Source organism: Phycodurus eques, chromosome 14 (assembly GCF_024500275.1).
Source record: "Phycodurus eques isolate BA_2022a chromosome 14, UOR_Pequ_1.1, whole genome shotgun sequence".
Taxonomy (NCBI): Eukaryota; Metazoa; Chordata; class Actinopteri; order Syngnathiformes; family Syngnathidae; genus Phycodurus; species Phycodurus eques.
The window spans coordinates 9,255,933-9,278,942 of record NC_084538.1 but is presented as its reverse complement, the minus strand read 5'-3'; the positions used below and the strand labels follow the sequence as shown (position 1 = coordinate 9,278,942).

The following is a 23,010-nucleotide window of genomic DNA, read 5'->3' as shown; positions in this document are numbered from 1 at the left end:
AGCTCACCTGCTGCCTGAAGAGAAAACAAAACTGAAAGATAACTTCAGCTCTTTTAAAAGCAAAAAATGGGGCGTGGGGGGGGGGGGGGGGGGGAGATATTGATTTGTGCTTGTTTGTTTGTTTTCTTCTCACTGTGATGTGACAATTAGTTCTCTGGGTAATCGGAACAACTTCCCCTCCCCAACTGCCCCAGCATGCGAATCAATGGCCACGGAGGGTTGGCAGAGGATGTCAACTGCAGTGAAACAACACGAAATCATGCAACGACCGGACAGCAAACCCCACTGCGAGGACACTGACGACGGCTCTCGTTAGGCGCGCGTGCGTGCGCCACATGCGCGCGCGCGTGTGTGTGTGTGTGTGTGAGACACCTGACGGCTGCCACAACCGAAGGCTGCATCATTACCTTGGAACGCGAAGAGCGGTCCGGTCCTGTCCACTGCGCTCCCTTCCGCCGGCGTGGCTCCCCCCTTAGCAACAAGCGGCAGGCAGGTTCATGGTGTCATTGGCAAGATGAGAAGAAGAGAGGATCAAGAAGAAAAGAGAGAGAGAGTGAGAGAGAGGGCGGGGGGGGGGGGGGCGCAAGCGAGTGGTTGCAGTCTATTCCTCCCTCCTCCCTCCTCTTCTTCACTCTTGAGTGGAGCGAGTTGAGGAGATCCTCACGTCGTCCTCACTCCTCTCCTCTCCCAATGTCTGCTTGCGGGTGAGAGAGTGTGTGTGTGATCGAGAGAAAGAGAGAGAGAGCAGATCAACTTGGGAAGAGGGGGAGGAATGAAAAGACGCATTGGAGAGCATGTCAAGACGAGACTGCGTGCGTGTGTGCGTGTGCGCGACATAAAAATAAGAAGCATTTCATGAGCGGCGGATGCTAAATTGTGAATAGTGTATTGCCGCCGAGTGAAAGCTTAGCGTGCTTATTCTCCTAAGTAGGCTAAGAGTTATTTTTATACCTCCTCTCTATAAATCACCGCATTATGTAATAAAAAAAAAAAAACCTGTAGCTTGAGGATGCGCACTTGCATGTCACTTCCTTCGACGTGGTCATTCGAGCTTAAATGGCAATGGATGCGGTTTTTTTTTTACTATTACCTCTCAAAGTAATGCATGACATCATCATGCAAGGGATGCTGCGTGAATGCATGGTACCTGACCTATGACCTACATTTACAAACTAAATTATAATAGTTGTTCCGGGGTATTGTATTAATTGATTCCCAACAATGTATTCTCTCCTTTTTGTAGAGTTTCTCTTGGCTGCACTACTTCCAGTATGTGCATGTTTTTTTGTTTGTTTGTTTTTTTGGGTCCAATGAGAATTCAGTCTTTTGTGTCGCCATGTCAATCATGTCATCTGCATGACCCGCCACTGGTATGGAGACAAATAGCTTCACGCTCTTATCTTTCAGCAGCTGTGTTATCTCAGTGCAGAGGGACAAGAAAACACAACGATTGCTTTGCGGTGAAACACATCTCGACGTCCACCTTACAAATGAGGATTGTTACGATTTGCCTTCGAGGCAAAACAAATAAATTGAGGTCAAACGCGGCCTTGTCACATATAGCACTGTTTCCTCACCTTAATTGAGCCAAGGCACATGCTTTACTGTACATTAGGAAAATCTCATTGCACACCATCAAAAAAAAAAACGGCGTAAAAACTATATATACTTACACATTTAACCACTCTGGGTCAGTATAGTTAAAGACAAAGCTATTTTTCCGTTGTGTGAAAGGCAGCGGGTGTATACACGGCTTAATCGCACCTTCTGCCGTTTAGTGGAAGAGCATTTCATTCTCCTTCATGTCACTATTCGTCACTGGCATAGATAGATGAACGGTAGTCGCGGTAAATGAATCATTTCTGCCTACTTTACTTCGTGATAATATTGACATGCATGACAGTGAATTTTGCAAGCAGAAAGTGAACGTATGTCATTTTCCTGTCTTTGTTAAAGGTCATGGGAGATTTACTTTGTTGTTTAATTTCACAACTTAATGCACAAACAATACGTATTTTACATTTAATAAATTAACTACACCAGTGGCTTAATAAAATACAGAGGGATCCAAGTACACCATAATGACAACATTAAAATACACTAGCTTAGTAGGTCTAAGTGTTTCTGAAAATATTATCGCAAGTCACTAACATGATGCACGGTTTGAACATTAACACTGCGCCTGATTATGAAAAATGTGTACGAACAAGTTAAATCCAGCTGAACTGCACTTGGACGGTGATGCTTTCGCATACCACTAGAGTGAGTCAGAGTACCACTGGTGGTTCTAGTACCACACGTTGAGAATCACTCACTCACAGACACATTTTCAGAAAATGGCAGCTCACAAAATATTACTTTGTTTGTATTAATTTTACAGTTGATGGATGGGGAAGGACTCCAGGGACCCATTTATTTGGATGCAAGCAATTAAAAAGTCAGTTGTCCATAATATTTCCCCTTATATTTCCCCAATATTAGGACTATCTAGTGCATGTATTTGTACGTAACATTGTGGACGGAAATTGTAGTTTACTGTTGTTTTGGTATAGCGTGCACATCCTTTTTGGGGGGCTCTTTGTAATAGGAAGGGCTGTTTTTTGTTATTTTTTTTTTAGCTCATTGAGTTGGCCACCCCAGGTTTATATGATCTCCTGCCATTAGTCACGTACGCTATAAATATCGCTAATGTACAGTATATACAGTATGTGTGCATATATAGTATGTCGAGGTGTGTATGTGTGTGTGTGTGTGTGTGTGTGTGTTCCAGCTCTGGCTCCACACAAGCAAAGTGACAAGCAGGAATATTTTCATCTGCTATAAAGGGGCCAAGGCTGGCTGTTATAATCTGTACGACGGCTAAATAATTAAACATCCTGTTCACCGACACAAAATGACACTGCCCCCCACTCCCCACCACACACACACACACACACACACACACACACACACACACACACACACACATGCATGTTATCTCGAAGCTGCTGCAAACAGAAACAATGGGGAGTGAAGTATAAGCAATATAAGCAGAACGTGGAGCTCTGCTGGTTCAACGTTTCATAATTTCACGCGTCAATGGTTTTCATGCTTAAATCATGGAAGGAACCATATTTGGTAACTTAAGAGGGTGCGCATACATTAATATGAGGCACAGCAAATAAATACATAAATATTTAAAGACTAATGACAAATTGGGACTAAATATTAGCTAAAATGATGATGTATAGTAACATCGGCTTTCGGCAAATACATGCAAGGAACCATATTTGGTCAAAATTGAAAATGGTCTCATAACTTTTGCATAGCTGACAAAAAGACAAAAAAAAAAAAAAAGCTCCAGTATGAAGAACGTTTTGAAGAGAGAAACTCAGTCACGAAGGTCTACCCTCATGCAGCATGTAAAACAAAACATGTGCTTCAAAACTGAGTAGATGACTACGCAGGATTCTTTCTCCATGAAATGCAGACATGCACAGTTTCCTGTGATTATTCATCTTCTTGTAGCACATGACAAGTTTTTTAAAATGAGCGATGAGAAATTTCAAAGTCAGTCGGACCGACTCGTGAATCTGCTCTATACAGTATTTCGTGTTTAATAACACAACCTCCATCTGTGAAAAAATGACATGGTCCCCATTTGGAATTGTTTGAGGAATTTCAAGTCATTCACACTTGTGTGGTGCAAAGTTGGCCTGTCAAACTTTGCAGCATTTGTGCTGCATAACAGCGCCCTCACCTGGTGAAATTACTTCATTGTTATTTCTTGTTGGGGACATTGGGCTGGAATTGGCGAGGGTTAGGCCTATCTACCTTTCTCACTTAATAACGGGACATTAAGATGGAGTTTGAATTGTTGTCTTTGCCGTTATTACGTTTGTATAAAAAACAAGTCTAATGTGTGTTTAATGAGTAGATAGGATCATTCATGCAATTGTTTCCGTAGAATTTGAAGGGCAACACGTAAATTGTGCAACTCACGATTTTTATGAAGCTGTTTGTCTTTGCCATTATACAAGAATTGTATTTCAGTGGTCCACCACCATTTGTGTTGTCAATAAGGATTCCCTTTGCTATGAATGCCTAAAATTGATCAATATCCTTTATTGAAGCAGGTAAAAAAAAAATCTCATTGAGATTTAAAACTTCTTTGTCAAGAGTTTCATGGCCAGAACGGCAGCACAAAATCAAAACGGTTACACCACACACAGGAGACGAAAACACGATCACTTACACTACAGGGAAAACTACCCGACAGACAGCTCGTAACTTAGAAAACTCATAATTTACTGTATTACATCTTATTAAACTACAACTCTAATACTGTGGCCAGTGAGTTTAAAGCACCATTTATTAAGCCTCATGGAGACCAAAAAAAAACAAAAAACGCAAAACCTCACAACATTAAATAAATGACCTTCCGTTGAGACAGATCATAACTGAACAAAATATTTTTAATAGATATAAACATTTTGTACACATCACAAGTGAATGGGAAGAGTCACATGCCGTCACACGTGTTCAGGGTGAAGGTTCAAGAAGGGGCCTCTGACTCATTCCGTCTACCGCCTATACTGTATGCTCTCCTTTACAGTAGAAGCTGTGAGCAAAACAAAAAATCTCAATGAAGGTGCAAATTGTGATGAGTGTCAAATTGTCTTTCAGAAGAGTCGCACACTTGGACAGTATCCAAGTGAAGAAGGAAAAGGTTTAAATATAATGGACATGAGGCGGGGTGTGTGTTACTATGAGAAACACACAGAAAAGCACCAATAGCTGCAATCTCTCAGATTAGTTAATAATATGAAAAACATAAAACATGCTAAAATACTTTTTAGATGGCCATTATCTACCTTTTTTTTTTTAATGTTCAAATTTCTTGATAGGGAATTTAGTATTTTCATTAGGCATATGTAATTATCCAAATTATATATAGGGTGATTGAAAAGTAACTCCCTATTTTAAAATATTTATAATTTATTCATATGTTACGGAAGCGTATTGCTGCCACACCAAAAAAAAAAAAAAAAAAGTTCACCATCACGTTATAACATGACGTTTCATGTTATAACGTGATGTTTCACGTTATGTGATAAATTTCATGTTATAACGTGAAAAGTTTCACGTTATAACCTAATCTGTTTCATGTTATAACGTGAAACTTTTCATGGTCTAACATGAAATTAATCACGTTATAACATGAAATTGATCACATTATAACGTGAACCATATCATATCACCTGATAGTGAACCTTTTTTTTTTTTTTTGGTGTGGCAGCAATACACTTCCGTAATAAGTTGTAATAGTTTTCTCAATTTATTTGTGTATGTTCCATAATTAAAGGAGCAAGTCTATTCTGCCAAACCAACGACTTTGGAAGAACTTGAAGGGCGAATACGAGAAGTTATGTCTTCCATCCCACAAGAGTGAAATCAGTTAATGCGGTTCCCAGGGGGCTTGAGAAACTGGTGGCTAATGCTGGTGCCCATATCCAATTTTAAATAAAACTCCATGCAATACACTTTCTTCTCGTGTTCATTTCTTCTAAGAATTATAGTTCAGAAATAAATTACAACTACTTAAAAATAGGGAGTTACTTTTCAATCACCTAATATATAATAAAATTCGGTATGGGCGCCAGCATTAGCCACCAGTTTCTCAAGCCGCCTGCATATATAAATAAAATTATGAAATATTTTCTTCTTTATACAGTGTTAATTAGTCCCACCTTTCGAATGGAACCAATGAAATAATATTTCAAAACGTTTCTACAATATTCTAATTTATTGAGATTCACTTGTAAATATAACTTTCATATATACTATTTTAAAATATCACGTGTGCTTGTGGCCAATTTAAATTAGCGCAAATTTCCAGTGAATTCTCACAAGTCATGTCCAATGGAATATTTCAGAAATTCCTTAGCTTAACCTCCTATGGAAATATTATATATATATATATATATATATATATATATATATATATATATATATATATATATATATATATATATACATATATATATACATATATATAGTCAGGAATTATACACATTTTTCTTAATTTTTTTTCAGATTAAATATCATACTTTCTATGCATTTGATTGTGTGGCATACATGAAGGCATCCCCACCTGCATATGGCTGCTTTTCTCTTCTGTGACATCATCTTATTCATAAATACTCTTTAAATATCTCATCGAGGAGGGCGCGGGCGAGGTGGCGAGAAAAATAAATCCTATATTTACAAGATGGTGGAATAAATGAGCAGTCAAAACCATTTTCCTGACAACCGCAATCTGGCCCTTTTTTTTTGTATACAAAAGATAAACAGTTTGCGCCTGCAGTTGTAGTTGTATACTGTACACTTGCAGCTTGTACAATATTTTACACATGACAGACGCCTGACTTTACAGTGTTTACAGTATGTGCTATGCAAAGGCTGTCTGAGTATTTACTCACACTGCTACAATAATAGGATACTATCATTTAGCATATATATACACATATTCTCTTTTGGGCAGTCCAATAAAACATTCAGTGTTAGCACTGAGTGGGGGGGGGGGAGAGAAATCAATATGTCCTCCACAAAATGCCAAATAGACGTCGTCTAGCCTTCTCAGAGGAATACGAGACATTTCTTAATTGTATCAGTTGTTTTAATTGGTTCTCTTCTCTGACATGCAGGGACAAGTCAGCACCGTCGGTCAATTCTTAAGGAAAGGAACGCATGCGTGCTCGGTCGTCCGATTCCCAAGGCGGAAGGTGCCGTTGGCAACGTTATGACATAAACACAAAGAAAGTGTCCGTCGCTTTTTAAGAGCATGAGTGGGTCCCCCTTGAAGGGTGAACATGACGTGCGTACTGCTGAGTTTTAGTGGTTCTGCTCCCTTGTGGTTGCATGGTCACCGTCAGTTCATGTCGATGGTGTTGAAGACCCACTCGGTGAACTTCTTGAGCTTTGCCGAAGCGCTATACGACTCCTCCAGGAGGCGCTGGTTGTCTTCGCGCAAGCCCTGGATCTGAATTTGCAGGGACGCTTTAGCATCCTTCTCCTGCAAGAAAGAGAATACAGTGAACCCTCGCATATTCACGGTTCGGCTTTTTTGGGAACCTATCGCTGAAAAACTCACCTATTTGCTGTCAGGACATAGCCATGTCTAATATAAAAATATTGCTTTGACTGTATAATACAGTCATGTAGACACAAACCAAGAAGAATCCTCGACTGCTACTCAGTAAGATGCTATAAGTTATATTTCCTTGAGGATAAAAAATATATGCCTTTGAGTATTGTTATATTTATGTCTACATGTGTTGTTCCACCATTTGTATTCGAATATACCTTAAACGGTTTAAAAATTTTAACGATGCTAACGTTAGCATGTCAATGGTACTTTTCATTATACGCTAGCATTTAGCTAGCAGGGGTTTGAATTGAGTTCACTGCCACCATACAACACTCATATCTCCAGTTTGTGCTCGCAAGTCAAAGCAAAAAAAAATATATTTTTTTAAAAAATGACAGCTCGTATCTCGAAAAACTAGCAAGTCGGGTCACTCGTCCCTCAAAGCACCATTGTATATATACTGTATCGGTGCACCCTGGAAAGCGACCGGCTGAGTATCGCACCTGACTAAGTCGAAAAAATTGACAATTTGGAAGTCAACCAATGCCATGATGTGGATTTTGCTCGAAATTGGTGGTTCCACTTTATCTTGTCGACTTAAGTGGATGCTGTTTCGGACTTATACAAATGTTTTAAAAAAGAATGCAGCTAAAAAGGGCATCCACTTAAAAAAGAGAATTTCCTGCATTGGTCGTAAGTCACATAAAACTCAAAATTATGGAGCATGGAGTTCCGAGTACCAAATAATGTGTAGTTCAGGTAAAGTTGTCAATCCAACTCACCCTTTTCAGGTCTTCCTGCAACGCTGTCACCATTGACTCCAGTTGGCTGACTTTCCCCATTAAACAGGCTGGTGTCTCGCTGTGGGGGGGTGGAAAGGGAACAAAAAAAAAAAAGGGAACAAAAAAAAAAAAAGAAAGAAGTTAATGTTGTGTTTGTCCCTAAGTCCCATCTAGTGGCCTAAGATGCCACTCGATGGCACCAAGGCCCTCTCTAATAGGAAATTACTACACACTTAAATTAATCTGCTTTGGTAGGGGCTGCTGTTTTGGTTAGCAACCGTTGTTAATGTCTGTGGACGCAATCGAGTCTCTAACTACGAATGGACTGGATGTAATTTTATGTGGGTATCAGTCATAATAAAAGTAATTACAGTTTTTCCTCAGGGGAAATAAAGAAGGCGTCTATTTAGGATGAGGGGTTTATTTTTCAAGTGAGGCCTTGCATGTGATGATTAATTGTGTCACAGAGGGCCACTATTTGAGCAGATGTGGTAATTCATCAGTTAAGTAGTCTTTGGTGGTAATGAACTCTGCAGGCACCGAGCTGGGCACAAATGGTTCAAGGCCGGTGACAACATGGCTCTTACCCGGGCGAGGGCTGTCTGAGCGGGGCCGCCTGAGGCTCAGCCTGCTGGGGGCTGACACCCGCTGGGCTCTCAGCCATGGAGTTCTCCTCCTGGGCCGCCAGATAGACCAGTCTCTGCTCTGTAGGAAGAAGCACACACAGCCATTAGAATGCTAGCCTGCTGGGAAGTGGAGACAAAGTCCAACAGTGAACTCCTTTGGTTTTGATCGGTACTGCATAAGCATTATCAATACAGTGGGCCTTCAGTTTATAACAGTTACTTGTCACAGTCTTACTTGCATCAGTAACCGATGCTAACGTAGTAATAAAGTCGTAATTACAGTAAATATTTGTATGAAAACACTTCCAGGTCAAAAATATGAACGCTTTGGGAGAAATCCCAGTGAGTAGGAAAGTTGCAAAGGAGTGGAAAATGTAAGTAAAATCTCTGTAAAGTTCGGAAATTGGTGAATCTATCATATTCAAGAATACACACATACATACATACATACACACATACATATACATACATATATACATATACACACACATACATACACATACATATATATACACATACATATATACACATACATATATATACATATATACATACATATACATAAATATATATACACATAATGTATACATATATATATATATATATATATATATATATATATATATATATACACACGCACACACACACACACATATATATATATACACACACACATTTATATATATATATATATATATATATATATATATATATATATATATATCAGTTCAAGTTTTCCAACATGAGCTTACCCTCAAAAGCCTTGGCGGCATCGACCAAGTGGGCCCAGTCCAGCGGGCCATCTGTCCTGGTGTTAGGGAGGGGCATTAGGGCAGGGTCCTGCACTTGCTGCTTGGCCCTCTCTCGTTCTAACTCGGTGCTCTCAGGAGCAGATAGGTTTCCTGGAAAGGAGGAAGCGCAAAGTGAAACCTCAAGGCACTGTTTCAATGCTGTTCAGCAAATCAGCGAAAATTCACCCAGTGATTTGTGCGATGTTCGGCGGCTGGCTGCGTTGCGAGCGGTGGGTGAACGCGGCACGGTTGAGCAGCTGAACAGAAGGTCGCTGGGGGTGTCACGTTTGTCGCTGGAGATGGAACCCCTCTGCCCGCTGTAGATGCTCTCATCTGATAGCGTCCTCTGGAGGGAGCGGCGGGTAGGCGTCGGTGCAGGGAATGGCTTTGGAGGAAATCAAACACCATTAAAAATGAGAACAATTTTCTTTATCAAGATACAGTAAACCCCCGCTATTGACAGGGGATCGGGACTGAGCCCTGCCCAGAATAACGAAAAAAATTTTGAGTAATGCCTAGATCAGACTATCGTTGTATAACATTTTTTAGGCATATTTTTCCTGAACATTTTGGCTGAACTACTGTTTGAAAGGACGTTGAAAACCTCCCGTGTGTAAATTTGGAGTGTATTTGCGAACTGCAAACATTGACACTACTGTGTCTTCTCATCACAGGCTTGCTGTTTGAACCCACCAGAAACTTGTACAAGGTCCACTTGATGTCATTGACATATTGGCAGTCGATTTTGACGGTACCACTGTAGGTTGTTACATTTCCAGAGTGAATGATCTGCCTGGATACCTTCTCTTCACTGGTGGTGGGAGGAGGGCTGTCAAGCATGATGAGCTTCTTCAAGTCTTCTTCCAGGCTGGACTTGGCAGTGTGTCGCTGAGGTGACTGCGAGCCACGTAGATTGGCTCTGAGCTGCGGCTGACTGACCAACAGACCATCACTCTGGTGCCGTCTGGACATTAGAGCAAAAGGCATTAATTCACTAAAGCTAAAACTGCTCTTTTCTCAATAATGACGTGCATCCCGGGGATGCTTTTAACCACTCAACTGAAGAAAAACTCAAATTGAAGCATCTTGTTATGGATTCAGCTCCAGAGTTCAAATATGATTTTTCAATCAGCAGTATTTTTGTAATGATTACGTCTTCATCTGAAGTTGTTTAGGTTTACATACCCTGGCAGAGTCTGTGAAATATGGGCATTTTGGGGGGGATATGACTGATGATTTAATGGGGACCATCTCATTATTTTCTTTCTGGCTATCTTTTGTCAAATGATTGTGCTCCTCCGAAATGCCTTTTTTATTTAGTTACAATCCCATTAAAAAAACATGTTTGCCTGATCACTCATGTTTTCTTTAAAGAATGGCACACATCTTATACATTCTGCCAGGGTATGTAAACTTATGAGTACAACTACAGTATATACATTAACTAAATTGCATGCAAAAGAAACTGGTTTTGGATCAAAATTTTACCTCCATGAAGCTATTAACATACTTGACAAGCAAAACAAATCTGCTTAAACATGAAAGACATTTGTGTTATATTTACATTTTATATTTTTTCCATACAGCATGTGAATTAAAAGCAGACCAGATATGGATGTCCTCAATATACATCACAAATGCAATTTTATTTCACTTGAATAAAGAAAAAAAATAAATAAATAGAAAATAATTAGAATAGAAATGAAATAAATTATAAAATAATTATCCTTACTTAACAAAACTACATTTTTATTAGTAAAATGTAACATTACAAATTTTTAGAATTTTTCACTACATTTTAGTTTCATAGATATGGATATTTTTTCTTAACATATTTTACCAGCATATACATTCATGAATTCCATATAGGAAATTTTACAAAAAAAAAATAAAAGCTAATAATCTTCTCCTCCTAACATGATATCCCTTAAAATGACTACAAATTTTTAAAATGAATGAAAATTTATGAGGGTGGAACGGTGTGCGACTGGTTATCACATCTACCTCACAGTTCTGAGGTCCCCGGTTCAAATCTGGCCTTGGCTGTGTGGTGTTTGCATGTTCTCCCTGTGCATGTGTGGGTTTTCTCCGGGTACTCCGGTTTCCTCCCAAATCCCAAAAACATATGTGATAGGTTAATTGAAGACTCTAAATTGCCCATTGGTGCGAATGTTTTTTTTTCCTCTCTTTTTTTTAATTGTGCCCTGTGCGACTGGTTCAGGGCATACCCACAATCCCCCCTCTCTCGCCCAGAGTCAGCTGGGATAGGCGCCAGGCGACCCTAGTGAGGATAAGGGATACGGAAAATTGATGGACGGAAAATTGAGATTTTTAACCGTCTGACTAACTAGCAGAGATCTATTCATTACCACATGGTGTCAGTGTCGTCCACAAAAAAAACAAGGGGGGGGGAGCATGACAAGGGGGCTCATATAGTCACTCAGAGTCTGTCAGGCATCAGGTGAAACAGCCGGAAGCAGAAGGATGCATCTCTGGCTCTCTGCCCTGAATGACAACTTGGAACAACTGCATCTTTAAGTATTCACAGACGATTTGCGAAAAACTTACTTCCGAGTGCTTCCAAAGTCGATAGAGTTGACGGTCCCTCCGGGTTTTTTCCAGCCGATCAAGAACTTTGAGGTGGCCCCCTGCCTTGGGTAGAATGTCTTGGGCCCCGGGGAATTCTGGGAGGTGGGTGATGTGTCGGTAGTCGGCTCCTCCTGGTTCCCAGGGGGCCCAGAACTCAGTGTGCTGCTGGGGACAATGGGGAATCAGCAGAAGGACAAGTGTGAATTAGGTATTCATGTACTGTACTGTTATTTACAAAGGATACAGTATCTGTGACAGTACGGTTGTGTGTTAGTGCCTATGACCTGGGTAACATGCACATGCTGAAAGGTACAACATATGCTTGCCATCCAAGTAAGGTCTTTTTCATCCCTGCTTATATATCCCTGCTTATTTTAGCAAGACAACGCCACGCCGCATTCTGCATTCGTTACAACAGTGTTGCTTCATAGTAAAAGAGTAAGTACTAGACTGGCCTGCCAGCAGCCTGGACTTGCCTGTCTCTCTTAGCGCATTATGTAGCGCAAACTATAACCACAGAGACCCCGGAACTGTTGAGCGACTGAAGTTGTACATCAAGCAAGAATGGGAAAGAATTCCACCTACAAAGCTTAAAAAAAAAAGTGTCCTCAGTTCCCAAACGTTTACTAAATGTTGTTAAAAGAAAAGGTGATCCAAAACACTGGTAAACATGCCCTGTCCCAACTTTTTCAGAAAGTGTTGCAGGTATTAAATTCAAAATGAGTGAATATTTGCGCTAAAAAAAAAAGGTTATCATTTTGAACATAAAATATGCAATTGAATATAGGTTCTAACTGATTTGCAAGTCATTGTATTCTGTTTTTATTTGCATTTTACACAACGTCCCAACTTTATTGTAATTGAGGTTTGTAAAATATAATCTTTTATTGGTATTAAATGCCCATCGAAATGCTCCATTCTTGCTTTAAATTTGCTTATTCAAATGCAAGAAGGCAGTTCAATGAATCAAAATGTTTCTCAAGTTGCAAGATGATTCATTCCGTCATAATAAAAACAGGAGACTGTGTCCTTGAATCATCTGCAGAAGAAGAGGTTTTTAAGCTGCAAATTGTGTGTGTGTGTGTGTGTGTGTGTGTGCGTCTGTGCGTGCACGTGAATGCACATATTATAAAACAAAGCCTCCAAATGTACACGTTGAGTTATTTCTGGCTGGGTGAAGAAGCGAGGGAAGGGAGCATTGGTTGATTCAAAGGAAGTGGGATTTAAAAGAGGAGGGGGGAAACAGTGCTGAGCTCACAGTCTGCTTTTTTAGCAACTTCAAGCATTTCCTTTCTATCATGGATACTGGGGGATGGAGAACGCCCGCGCATGCACACGCACACACACACACACACACACACACACACATACACACACACACACAAGCACATCCTTTGTTCAAAACCCAAACCGCAAAGCGTCTGACTTTTTTGCCTGGGATGGTGCAGGATCTACAGTGATACCTTCACTAGTGTATTTCGTTCTGTGAACAAGCTGATAACCCAATTTATTTGTACATCAAATAAATTGGTGGCACGACTGGTTAGCACATCCGCCTCACAGTTTTAAGGTCCTGGGTTCAAATCCGGCCTCCCGGTGTGGAGTTTGCATGTTTTCCCCGTGCGTGCGTAGGTTTTCTCCGGGTACTCCGGTTTCCTCCCACATCCCCAAAACATGCGTGGTAGGTTGATTGAAGACTCTAAATTGCTAGTCGTTGTGAATATGAGTGCAAATAGTTGTTTGTTTAAATGTGCCCTGCGACTGGCTGGCGACCGGTTCAGGGTGTACCCCACCTCTCGCCCGAAGATAGCTTGGATAGGCTCCAGCACGCCTGCGACCCTAGTGAAGATAAGCGGTTCGGAAAATGGATGGATGGATGAAATCACCACCCAAAAAGGTTTGTAACAGCCTATAGATGCCACTAGGTGGCAGAAAATTTGTTTTCCTATTAGACAAAGCTATGGCCTGACTAAATCCCTTCCTTCACACTTTAAGACTGAGAAGCCACAAGATGGCGCCTGAGCACAAAAACAGCCACGAGGTGAGTTTTTCAGCAAATCATCATGGAGAGACGAATTCGCCAATGTAAATGTATATGTGGGCATTCATTGTATTCATGAGTTGGATATGTATATATGTGTATATGTATACAGTGGAGCCCCGTTATTCGCGGGAGATAGGTACCGCAAATAGCGAAAATCTGCATATAACGGACACCCAATTATTATTGCATTAAATTTGTATAATTCTTGAATAAGCAGGGATAAAAAGCCATTAAGCATTTTCAGGGTGCATTTTTAGCAGAAGACAAAATAAGACGTTAAGTGCACACCTGGAATGGGAAGCGGAGTCAGGAAAGGCCGACGGGCTCTTCAACGGGTTCGCAGCTCCTCCTCCAGCAGCCACAAGGGAGTCTGGAGAGGGCGGCGAAGAGTCACCCCCTCGCTGCACGCCTGCCGCCTCGTCCTGCCACGCGACGGCGTCCGTGGCCCTGAAGGCGGCGTTGGAGGAGCCCGTGCTGCTCTGTGTGGCGGTGAAGGACGTGGCGTCGATGCCGCTGTCGGTGGACGCGCCCTGGAGGTAGCCGCCGAGCTCCAGATCACCGCGCACTCCCGAACGCGAGCCCGCTTCGTACCACTTCTCTTCGCTGTGGGCGGAGCTCGACGCATTGCTTGACAGTGTGTTGCTGCTGGACTGGCTGGAGGAATATGGCGCGTCCACCTGTTGCAAAACACAAAGTTCATTGGAGACTAAACTGTCTTTAAGTGTGAATGTAAGTGTGAATGCTTGTTTGTCTATATACGCCCTGTGATTGGCGAGCGACTAGATCAGCAAGTAATTGTGTTCAATTACACTGCAAAAAGTCAAAATCTTACCAACATTATTTCTTATTTCTAGTCCAAACTAATCTAATTACCCTTAAAATAAGATTCATCACCTAAAATGTAACTTGTTTTTACACCATTTTTTTCAAATAAGGAGAAAGAAAATAGTAAGTAGAGTAAGCTTATTACAATAACAATTTTCTTTCGACTTACTTCAAGTAGAATTGAGCTTGAAACCAGTGAAAATTGCTTTTTTAGGTGATGAGTCTTATCAGATTAGTTTTGACGTGATATAAGACTAATATTCTTGGAACAATTTTGAGTTTTTTTGCATTGTAACAGGCCGAGATTTAAGTATGTACATTGAGACAAGATCATCATTATTTCAGTATATATACATTTTGTTAGCTTTCTGTTGAGTCGTGTGCTGTAAGATGTTTGTAATGTATATGTATATGTAATGTTCCTTGGCTCAATAAAGCTTGTGAAACACTGGCTTAAAAATAACATTATGATCTACATCCAAAAATTATACTGATTACTCGACTACAGCAGAACCTAAATCCTGATTCCATGACTGTTTGGACAGTGCTATGCTTCCAACTTTTCTGTTCCAGCATGACAGAGAGGGTCCATGAAGGTATGCTTGGGGAGTTTGGTGTGGAAGAACAGCATCCTCCTTCATTCTAAAAGCATGCATGCTAGGTTCATTGAAGACTCTAAATTGTCCCCAGTGTGTGAATGACAGTGTGAAATGTTGTCTATATGTGCTCTGCGATTGTCTGCCGACCAGTCCAGGGTAGAACCCGCTTCTCAAAGTCAGCTGGGATAGGCTCCAGCTTACCCTAATGAAGAAATAGAGACATTCTCCAATCCAATTTAAAGTAATACCTTAAATTAATCAAATAATACATTTTCTTCATAGTCAATCGAAGGACTTAAATGCCAATCCACAGTCCCAATACTTTTGTCAAAGTAGTGTGCTTTTAATGGATGACAAGCATTATGAAACAGTTTAAAGTCGAGTAATCTTCCACATTTTACAGTGGACAACATGATTTCACACTCAGGAAAATTAGCTGACCTTAGCACTTTTGTTTGGTGAAATGTGTCCACTCTGCTCTGGTGGCTGGAGTCGAGGAATGACCGCCTTGGAAGTTTCTGTCAGAGTGGACAGATAAGAAAATCGCCTTTTTTGTACCCAGGCACTTTTTATTCAAATGGTGTCATAAAAGAGACTTGATCTTACCTTGAGCTGTTTTTTCCCCCTGTCTACATGCTGCCTCTCCCTCGCCATTTCGGGACCAAGCAGCTCCTGTGCTGGAGCTCATTTTGATGGCACTAGCACTGTCACCTGGCAACAGTTGCGCAGAAGACACAGGGGACTGGCAGTTGTTGTTATTAAACCTAGAAGAGAGAGGGTGTGTGCCATGGGTATTTATTACAAGATGCTTTGCTTATTTTAAATATATTTATAATACAGTGAAACCTCCAAAGTTGTTCAAATTTTCATCGGCGACCAGGCCAGGCTGTACCCCGTCATTCGCCCCCAAAATTAGACAGGCGACCCTAACGAGGACAAGCGCTAAAGAAAATAGATGGACGAGAACTAAAATAAAGTAAAACTACTCACAACTGACGGATACATAAAGGGGAGGGAACAGGAAGGCATTTGCAGAGCGATACAATCACTTAGTGGTGTTAAGTTGCTGTATGTCAGTTTGTCGGCAGGCAGGCAGGGTAAGCGGTGTGGAGAAGTTCCAAAAAATACAAAGAAAAAAACTATTAAACAAAGAAAAAGGTACTAAACAAATGTTTCATGATATTTACCACACATAATGATAGTTTCACTTTTGAGGCCTAATTTTCTCATTAACATTTTGGTTGAAGTCAAAATTGTACATCTAGGAGGTTCCGAACAGTACAGTAAGGAAACAAAATACAAAAAAAACCATCAGCTTTAATCTTTTCTTTTTAGGAAAGCGCAACATCAATAGAAGAGCTTATTTTTAGGAAATGACAGTGACAACAACAGAGAGGGTGTTTAAATGCTGCTGGAGGTTGTGATTGGACGGTGCTAGGTTTTCTTTCCGCTCACTGATATTCACATTGGCGTGGCAGTTACACTTCTTGTCTTCATGTTCTGTGTGGGAAGCCTAATAAGTGCCTCATCGTATATTGCCAATGCTTTTGATTGCAATGGACGCCCCACCCCCCGCTTATGAACTGCGTATTCACAGATTTTTTTCCAATGTGTTTTTTTTTTTTTTCTGTATAATGGGCATCAATTAGCTGCAGATTTTCCACGGTACCTATTCTCTGCGAATCGCTAGGGTCCTCTGTATTATAATTTTTATGATGGATGACTACTTTCAAACATAAAATCAAGGAAAATTTGTGTTGTCATGTTTCGCAACATAGAGTGAGCTGGAGGGCCAGATCCGAACACGGGCTTTGAGTTTGACATTTGCGATCTTTTAGAACTTGAGAGATGAGCTTACCCCTCAGGCATAGACTTCTGCCTCCAGTGGTTGGAGCTCATGTTGTCAGTGTAGGGGAGGCCGGAGGGAGAGTTTGTGTTGTGAAGCGTGCGGCCCATCACAATGGAACAGGCTAGGGCGTAGTTTTCGTTTCCGGGTGAATACCTGTGAGGAAACATGACAATGACACACAGCGGTCAGATACAGTAGCAATGTGTCTTTAAGTTTTATCAATTTGGGCTTCTACGCAACCTTTTGGGAATGACAGGCCGTCCGTCGCTGGACACACTGCGCGGCATGGCGGCAGAGTTGCTGAAGTCCGGGGGAGGAGCCTTGATAAGCGTTCCGCCCGAGCCGGCAGGCCGCGTCTGAGGGCTGGAGGATGTTCTCGGCCATTTGGTGTTGCTGTTAGTGGCCGGGCGGAAGGGGAACTTCAACTCATAGGGCATTCCCTCCTTGTGGTTTTTGTAGTCCACTAGCGGCATGTGATAGATTTCTGAGCAGCCTCTGTGGAAACCAAATTCTTTGGTCTATTGTATTGTGCAAAATTCAAAAAAATATATATATTTAAAATAAGGTTAGGCTAAAAAAAAAAAAAAAGCTATAATGAAGAAGTGTTTTAAAAAGAATGTTTCTGACAAAATAAAAATGTTTCTTTAACATTTAAAATGCTAAATAAATCACTTGTCTAAAAGCAATTGTTTTTAGTTTTATTTTTCTTACGAAACAACATTTTTAATTTTTTTGTGGGGAAAAAAAAATAATCAAAAATGCTTTTTATAGGACAGCAAAAATATGTAAAGATATTTCAACAATCCTCAAAATCGAATTATCCCAAAATACAATGTTAAAAGTCCAATTACTTGACTAAAAAGGTCAGACCGAACTATTGTCTATATAGTGTGTCTGGTCTACCTGCGCGGTGTCGAGTCTTCGTGAGGCGGAATGATGACCACTTTGACGGTGACGGACGTCCGGAGCAGGTCGATCATCTGCTCGTGCGACAGCGACGCCACGGCAACCTTGCAGATCTCCACCAGTCGGCTTCCCTGCCGCAGCCCGGCCTGCCAAGCGTAGCCGTAGGGCTCCACCTCAGCCACGATGCCCTCAAAGTTGACGTGAAAGCCCAGCTGGCCCAGGGCGTTTCGACGTAGCGTCATCTCTGCGGTCTGACTGCCCTTGGTCAACAGCTAAATTGGAGGATGTGTAAAAAAAATAAATAAAAAAAAACAACTGAAACCACCATTAGATTAGAGTGTATTCATTCACTCATTACTTTGAACTGCGTAATCAGATCAAATCTATCCATCCATTTTCTACACCTCTTACCCTTCAGATAAAATTAAAAAAGAAAAGAAAAAAGAACGGCATAATCAGACAGCTGTTGATTGTGGTGATAATAGATTTACTGATTTTGCTCATTTAGAATTTGGTGATCATTAGGGATTTGATGGATCGAGTCTGTTGTGTCGTCAGTACTTCTTGAAGCAATTGAGGCATAATTCATCGGGCATCATACATTTAACCAGCTTTAGTTTTAGTTTTTTTTTTTTAAACTATTCAAAGGGGGCAACTTACGGGAAATTGACTTTCTGCTAGATGCAAATAGTTGGGTCTCTGCCCAATCAAGAGTGAAAATAAATAACCAACTAATTATTTTGTTATCTGCCTATCTGAAAATATGTTGAGTGTTTTGACGGAAGAATTCCAGAGACCTTTTATGAAGACCCATAAAAAAACTTGTCTCCTCTAAGATCCCCATTGAAAAAAGGCTTTACATGAGTGTTTATTACTGGCTGTCAGTAGAGGAGTGGCTGTATTTAGTGTTATCACTTTTACACTGCCCAATACCGGGTCACTTCAACCTAGCTCTACTCGCCTCCATTCGAGGAGAACGGTTTTCTACTTTAAAATCTCCAAGAGAACTGCGGTTTATCACGGGGATACATTCCTGAGCCACACCCAACAGGTGAAAATCCATGATGGAGACCATGTAGAGAAACATATAGTTTTACACTCCCACACATGATTAAAGTTATTAAAACACACTTTTCAAACCATATTGTCAATGTATTTGAACACACAAAAAAACAAACTGCAAGCATAAAATATATAGGAAATATTGTACGTATTGTAGTGTCTGTGTTCTTATTGTAGTGTCTGTGTGTTAGATATGTGCATTTAAGAGGCGGGGCCTGGTGGCAGTGGCGTGTGACATCAGCGAGTCTGCGTATGAGTGTCTGGGCGTGAGTTGTGACTGACAGCACTGATCGCAGCTCCTGCATGAGTGTGCTCATTGTGATTGTGTTTTATTGTTCTCCTGGCGTTCAACAAACGGCTGAAAAGTGCATCGCGACTGTGCCTCTCCTTTCCCACATGCAAGGGCATTACAGACCCACTGACCTCTAGTCTCTTGACCACCTCTCCGAAGTCTTCTGTGTTGTTATTGATGGAGCGAAGTGACACGCTTTCGCCACGCTCGTAGAAGATCTTCAAGGAGGCGGGACTTCCGGTAGACCAACCAATCACGTCACGCGTGGCACAGTTAAACACAACCGCTTTGGCTTCCTGATCCAGTAGGATTACGAAGTCGTTTGAAATGGCCAACAGGCATTCCCGCTCAGCGCCTGCCACCTGGTCTTCAGCGTGAACCTGCCAGGTTATGGCACCTAGGCTCCGGAGCTCCGCCCCACTGTAGGGCCGCACTTTCTCCCGGCGTTTATGTGCCAGGGAAATGAAGGGGAACTTCCCGGTGGGTTCTACTGGAGTGTTGGTCACGTGACGTTCCGCCAAGTCTCTCAGGTACTCCTGCCGCGTGCGCGTCGCCATGGCGCCAAACTTGTCCGACTTGTGGGCTGCGTTTTCAGCGTTAATGACTTTCGCCAACAGGAAGTCCCTGAAGACGGAGGACTTCGGGAAGGTCACGGCCTTGGGGACTGGAGGACCAAAGGGGGGAACGTCCTGGGAGCGGCTAACTGCCACACTGTGGAGAAAACAAAGGCTTTATTAAGGTAACTGCCAAGCATCCATTTTCTGTTCTGTTCAGTGGTTGGAGCTGATCTTAAACAGGGGTGGGAAGTAACAAAGTACAAATACTTTCTTACTGTACTTAAGTAGATTCTTAAGGTATCTGTACTTTAGTGAGTATTTTATTTTCACATGACTTTTTACTTTGACTCCCAACATTTGAACAGAGATATGATCCTTACGTCGTCAAAATAGGCTCATTACTTCTTTCAACCTCTGCAGATGACGACATGGCGTAAAAAAGACAGAGAGAGAGGTACAGTAAACTGTGGTTTAAAATGTTGATGGATTGAGATCTTACTATGTGAACCACTATACTATACCAATAGTTCATTCAAAAACTGGACAACGCATATTTTAGCATACCATCCACCTTTCCATCCATTTGCTTCAGCTTATCCTGGTTCAGGGTAACAATTTAACTTGAGCTTAATACTTCTGACTTTGGGCGAAAGACAGGGCGCACCCTGGACTGGTTGCCAGTCAATCGCAGAGTACAAATAACCATTCACACTCACACCCATGGACGATTTAGAGTCTTCAATGAACCTAACATGCTTGTTTTTGGAATATAGGAGGAAGTTGGAGTCCCCTGAGAAAACCCACGCAAGCATTGGGGAGAACATGTAAGCTCGACACAGGAAGGCCCGTGCCAATTTCCGAACCATCTGCCTCACAGCCAAATAGACTGCTAATCATATGTTCCACATTTCCTCCAATTTTGGGACGTGTAATATAAATCTAACCACTACCAATGTCTCCAAAATGTGACGTTACTTGTTTCTGAGGTGCGTTGTCATTCATTTCAAAGACAAACAGCACATTGATTCTGAAAAAGATACTAAGCTTCGTTGGTGGTATTGTTTGGACCTGTTTAACTTGGGTATAGAATTGCTATAGCACATACTCTTCTCTTATTACCAACCTATGGGCCAACAAAGACCATCCTGAGGTTGGATTTTTATGAATTAGTGAACAGGGGTTATTAGTATGTGTGTCCTCTGCCTGGTGTGCAGAAGAACGCTGTTTAACTTATACCACCATAGACACCATAGTTAGACAAATACATAGCCATTTGCAAAGAACAGAATTTTGGAATGTACCATTACTAATGAAGAAAGGCACAGGGTTAATACACTGTTTAAACAAAGTTGAATTTAGGCACTTATCTTACTTTATCATATTATTCATATATTGGGTCATTGTTATTTTTTAAATATTATTTTTAGAGGGGCCCTGTCTAAATGTTCTGAACTCCTGATTCCGTGCCAGTGTTGTATTGAGCATGATAATACGTATTTCAGCAAAGTGTTCAGTGGATATACTGTAGCACATCTTCCCACAGCATATGTCATATTGTTTTTTCTTGAGACCCCAAACTAGTTGAAACTGAATCAAGTGCCCTGAAGCCAAGTACTGCACCCTGCTTAGTCCCAATTGCTTCAAGACATGGTTGATTAACAATCAACTGAATTCTTAACAATCCTGCACATCCCTGGTTAATACAAATGCTTTATTTATCCATCTAACAATCAAACTAGATGTGCGTTACTTTTAAACACTTCAAATGATTTAAAATGTGCAGCATGCATTTTAAAAAATCCCTACCAAAGGCAAATCTGAACAGTGCATACAAGTAAAAGTGTCACTGTCGGGGGGGGGGGGGAGTGGCCTTGAATAAGTGGATATGACACTTGTGACAAGTTTGCCTCCACTTCATTAAACACAGCCATTGGCAGTAGGAGGAATGTTACAAAGTACGCCTGACTAAACCCAGGATATAAATACTATACATCCCATCCCAGTTGACAGGGCAGCAGCCAGTGTTGACAACCTGCCACTCTTTGCGCTGCTTTGGTTTGGACGAGTGCCACTGTGGCTTGAGCTAGCAAACACAAACAGCCTTCATTTCCCTACATAAAGATGGAGTTACGCAATCTGTCTTTGCAGCCCAGTGTGACTATGGGGCAGCGGTTGAAAGCAGCAGATTAACACCCCGCTGGCCCCGGGCCGCTCCTCCTAATGCTCCGTTCTGCTCCAATGTGACCTGGACATTATGGAATCCCAACCGCAAGCTATTAATAACCAGATGACTCAACAGATTGTAGTGTAGAGATCAAACACACTGCAGGGAACTACATGCAGAATGCATTTGTGTCTGGCTATAATCTGTTGAAATCCTGCGTCATGAATCCAAACCACTGCATCAACAAAAACACAAGCAGTCGAACTTACCTCTCGTTTCCACAGTGTTTTCCGCAGACCTTTGTTTGCAAAGACAATGCTAGGGTCGGCTGTAATTACTCATTCAAACCAACTAGGCAAAACTCTTATCGGGACCCACATTTGTTTGCGCGTCATCATTGAAAGGCATCCATGGGAAGATTGCTGACCAACAATGAGGAATTAAGCTCTTAAAGTAGTGCACAAAGCAATGGCAAAGGGGGTGTATGAGCACCACTGGGTGGGGTAGAAGCACTGTTGTCAGAGTCCCACACCTCTCAATTGTATTCAGAATGAAAACCAGGAGGACCAGAATTGCACCCTTTTTTCCCTTTAAAAACCCGATAGGTACTTCCCCAAAGAATTAGTGTCCATTAGTCAGTCCACGGGAAAAAAAAAAAAAGAGAAAACTTTTCCTCAAAGGGTCTCCAAATAATTTAGTCCGATCTTGACATGGTCGCAGGTTGCAAGACAGAAGGCAAGTTTGACCCGTCCGCTTCTGAGGTAGTCTCGCTGTGCTATGTGAAACTCTGCCCTC

The 23,010-nt window shown here is 41.4% G+C and overlaps 2 protein-coding genes across 6 annotated transcripts in view; both read right to left on the bottom strand.

Moving 5' to 3' along the window:
* LOC133412716 (regulator of G-protein signaling 6-like) overlaps positions 1 to 691 on the bottom strand; it is a 41,666-nt gene extending 40,975 nt beyond the window's left edge. For all 4 annotated transcript variants that reach the window (XM_061696293.1, XM_061696294.1, XM_061696295.1 and 1 more), the window contains exon 1: positions 408 to 691. The gene's annotated coding sequence lies outside the window, so the exon portion shown is untranslated. The remainder of the gene's footprint in view (positions 1 to 407) is intronic.
* A 3,711-nt stretch (positions 692 to 4,402) lies between these two features.
* Positions 4,403 to 23,010, bottom strand: part of LOC133412735 (signal-induced proliferation-associated 1-like protein 1) — a 58,870-nt gene continuing 40,262 nt past the window's right edge. Inside the window, exons 8-21 of one of the 2 annotated variants that reach the window (XM_061696328.1) lie at positions 19,626 to 20,205; positions 18,138 to 18,412; positions 17,475 to 17,729; positions 17,244 to 17,387; positions 15,992 to 16,149; positions 15,827 to 15,903; positions 14,250 to 14,638; positions 11,897 to 12,082; positions 10,130 to 10,292; positions 9,515 to 9,713; positions 9,290 to 9,439; positions 8,499 to 8,616; positions 7,912 to 7,990; positions 4,403 to 7,054 (exon numbers count right to left, since the gene is read on the bottom strand). In XM_061696328.1, the coding sequence (XP_061552312.1) occupies positions 6,911 to 7,054; positions 7,912 to 7,990; positions 8,499 to 8,616; positions 9,290 to 9,439; positions 9,515 to 9,713; positions 10,130 to 10,292; positions 11,897 to 12,082; positions 14,250 to 14,638; positions 15,827 to 15,903; positions 15,992 to 16,149; positions 17,244 to 17,387; positions 17,475 to 17,729; positions 18,138 to 18,412; positions 19,626 to 20,205 (2,917 nt within the window). In that variant the 3' untranslated portion in view covers positions 4,403 to 6,910. The remainder of the gene's footprint in view (positions 7,055 to 7,911; positions 7,991 to 8,498; positions 8,617 to 9,289; positions 9,440 to 9,514; positions 9,714 to 10,129; positions 10,293 to 11,896; positions 12,083 to 14,249; positions 14,639 to 15,826; positions 15,904 to 15,991; positions 16,150 to 17,243; positions 17,388 to 17,474; positions 17,730 to 18,137; positions 18,413 to 19,625; positions 20,206 to 23,010) is intronic. The other variant, XM_061696329.1, reaches the window with a different exon arrangement.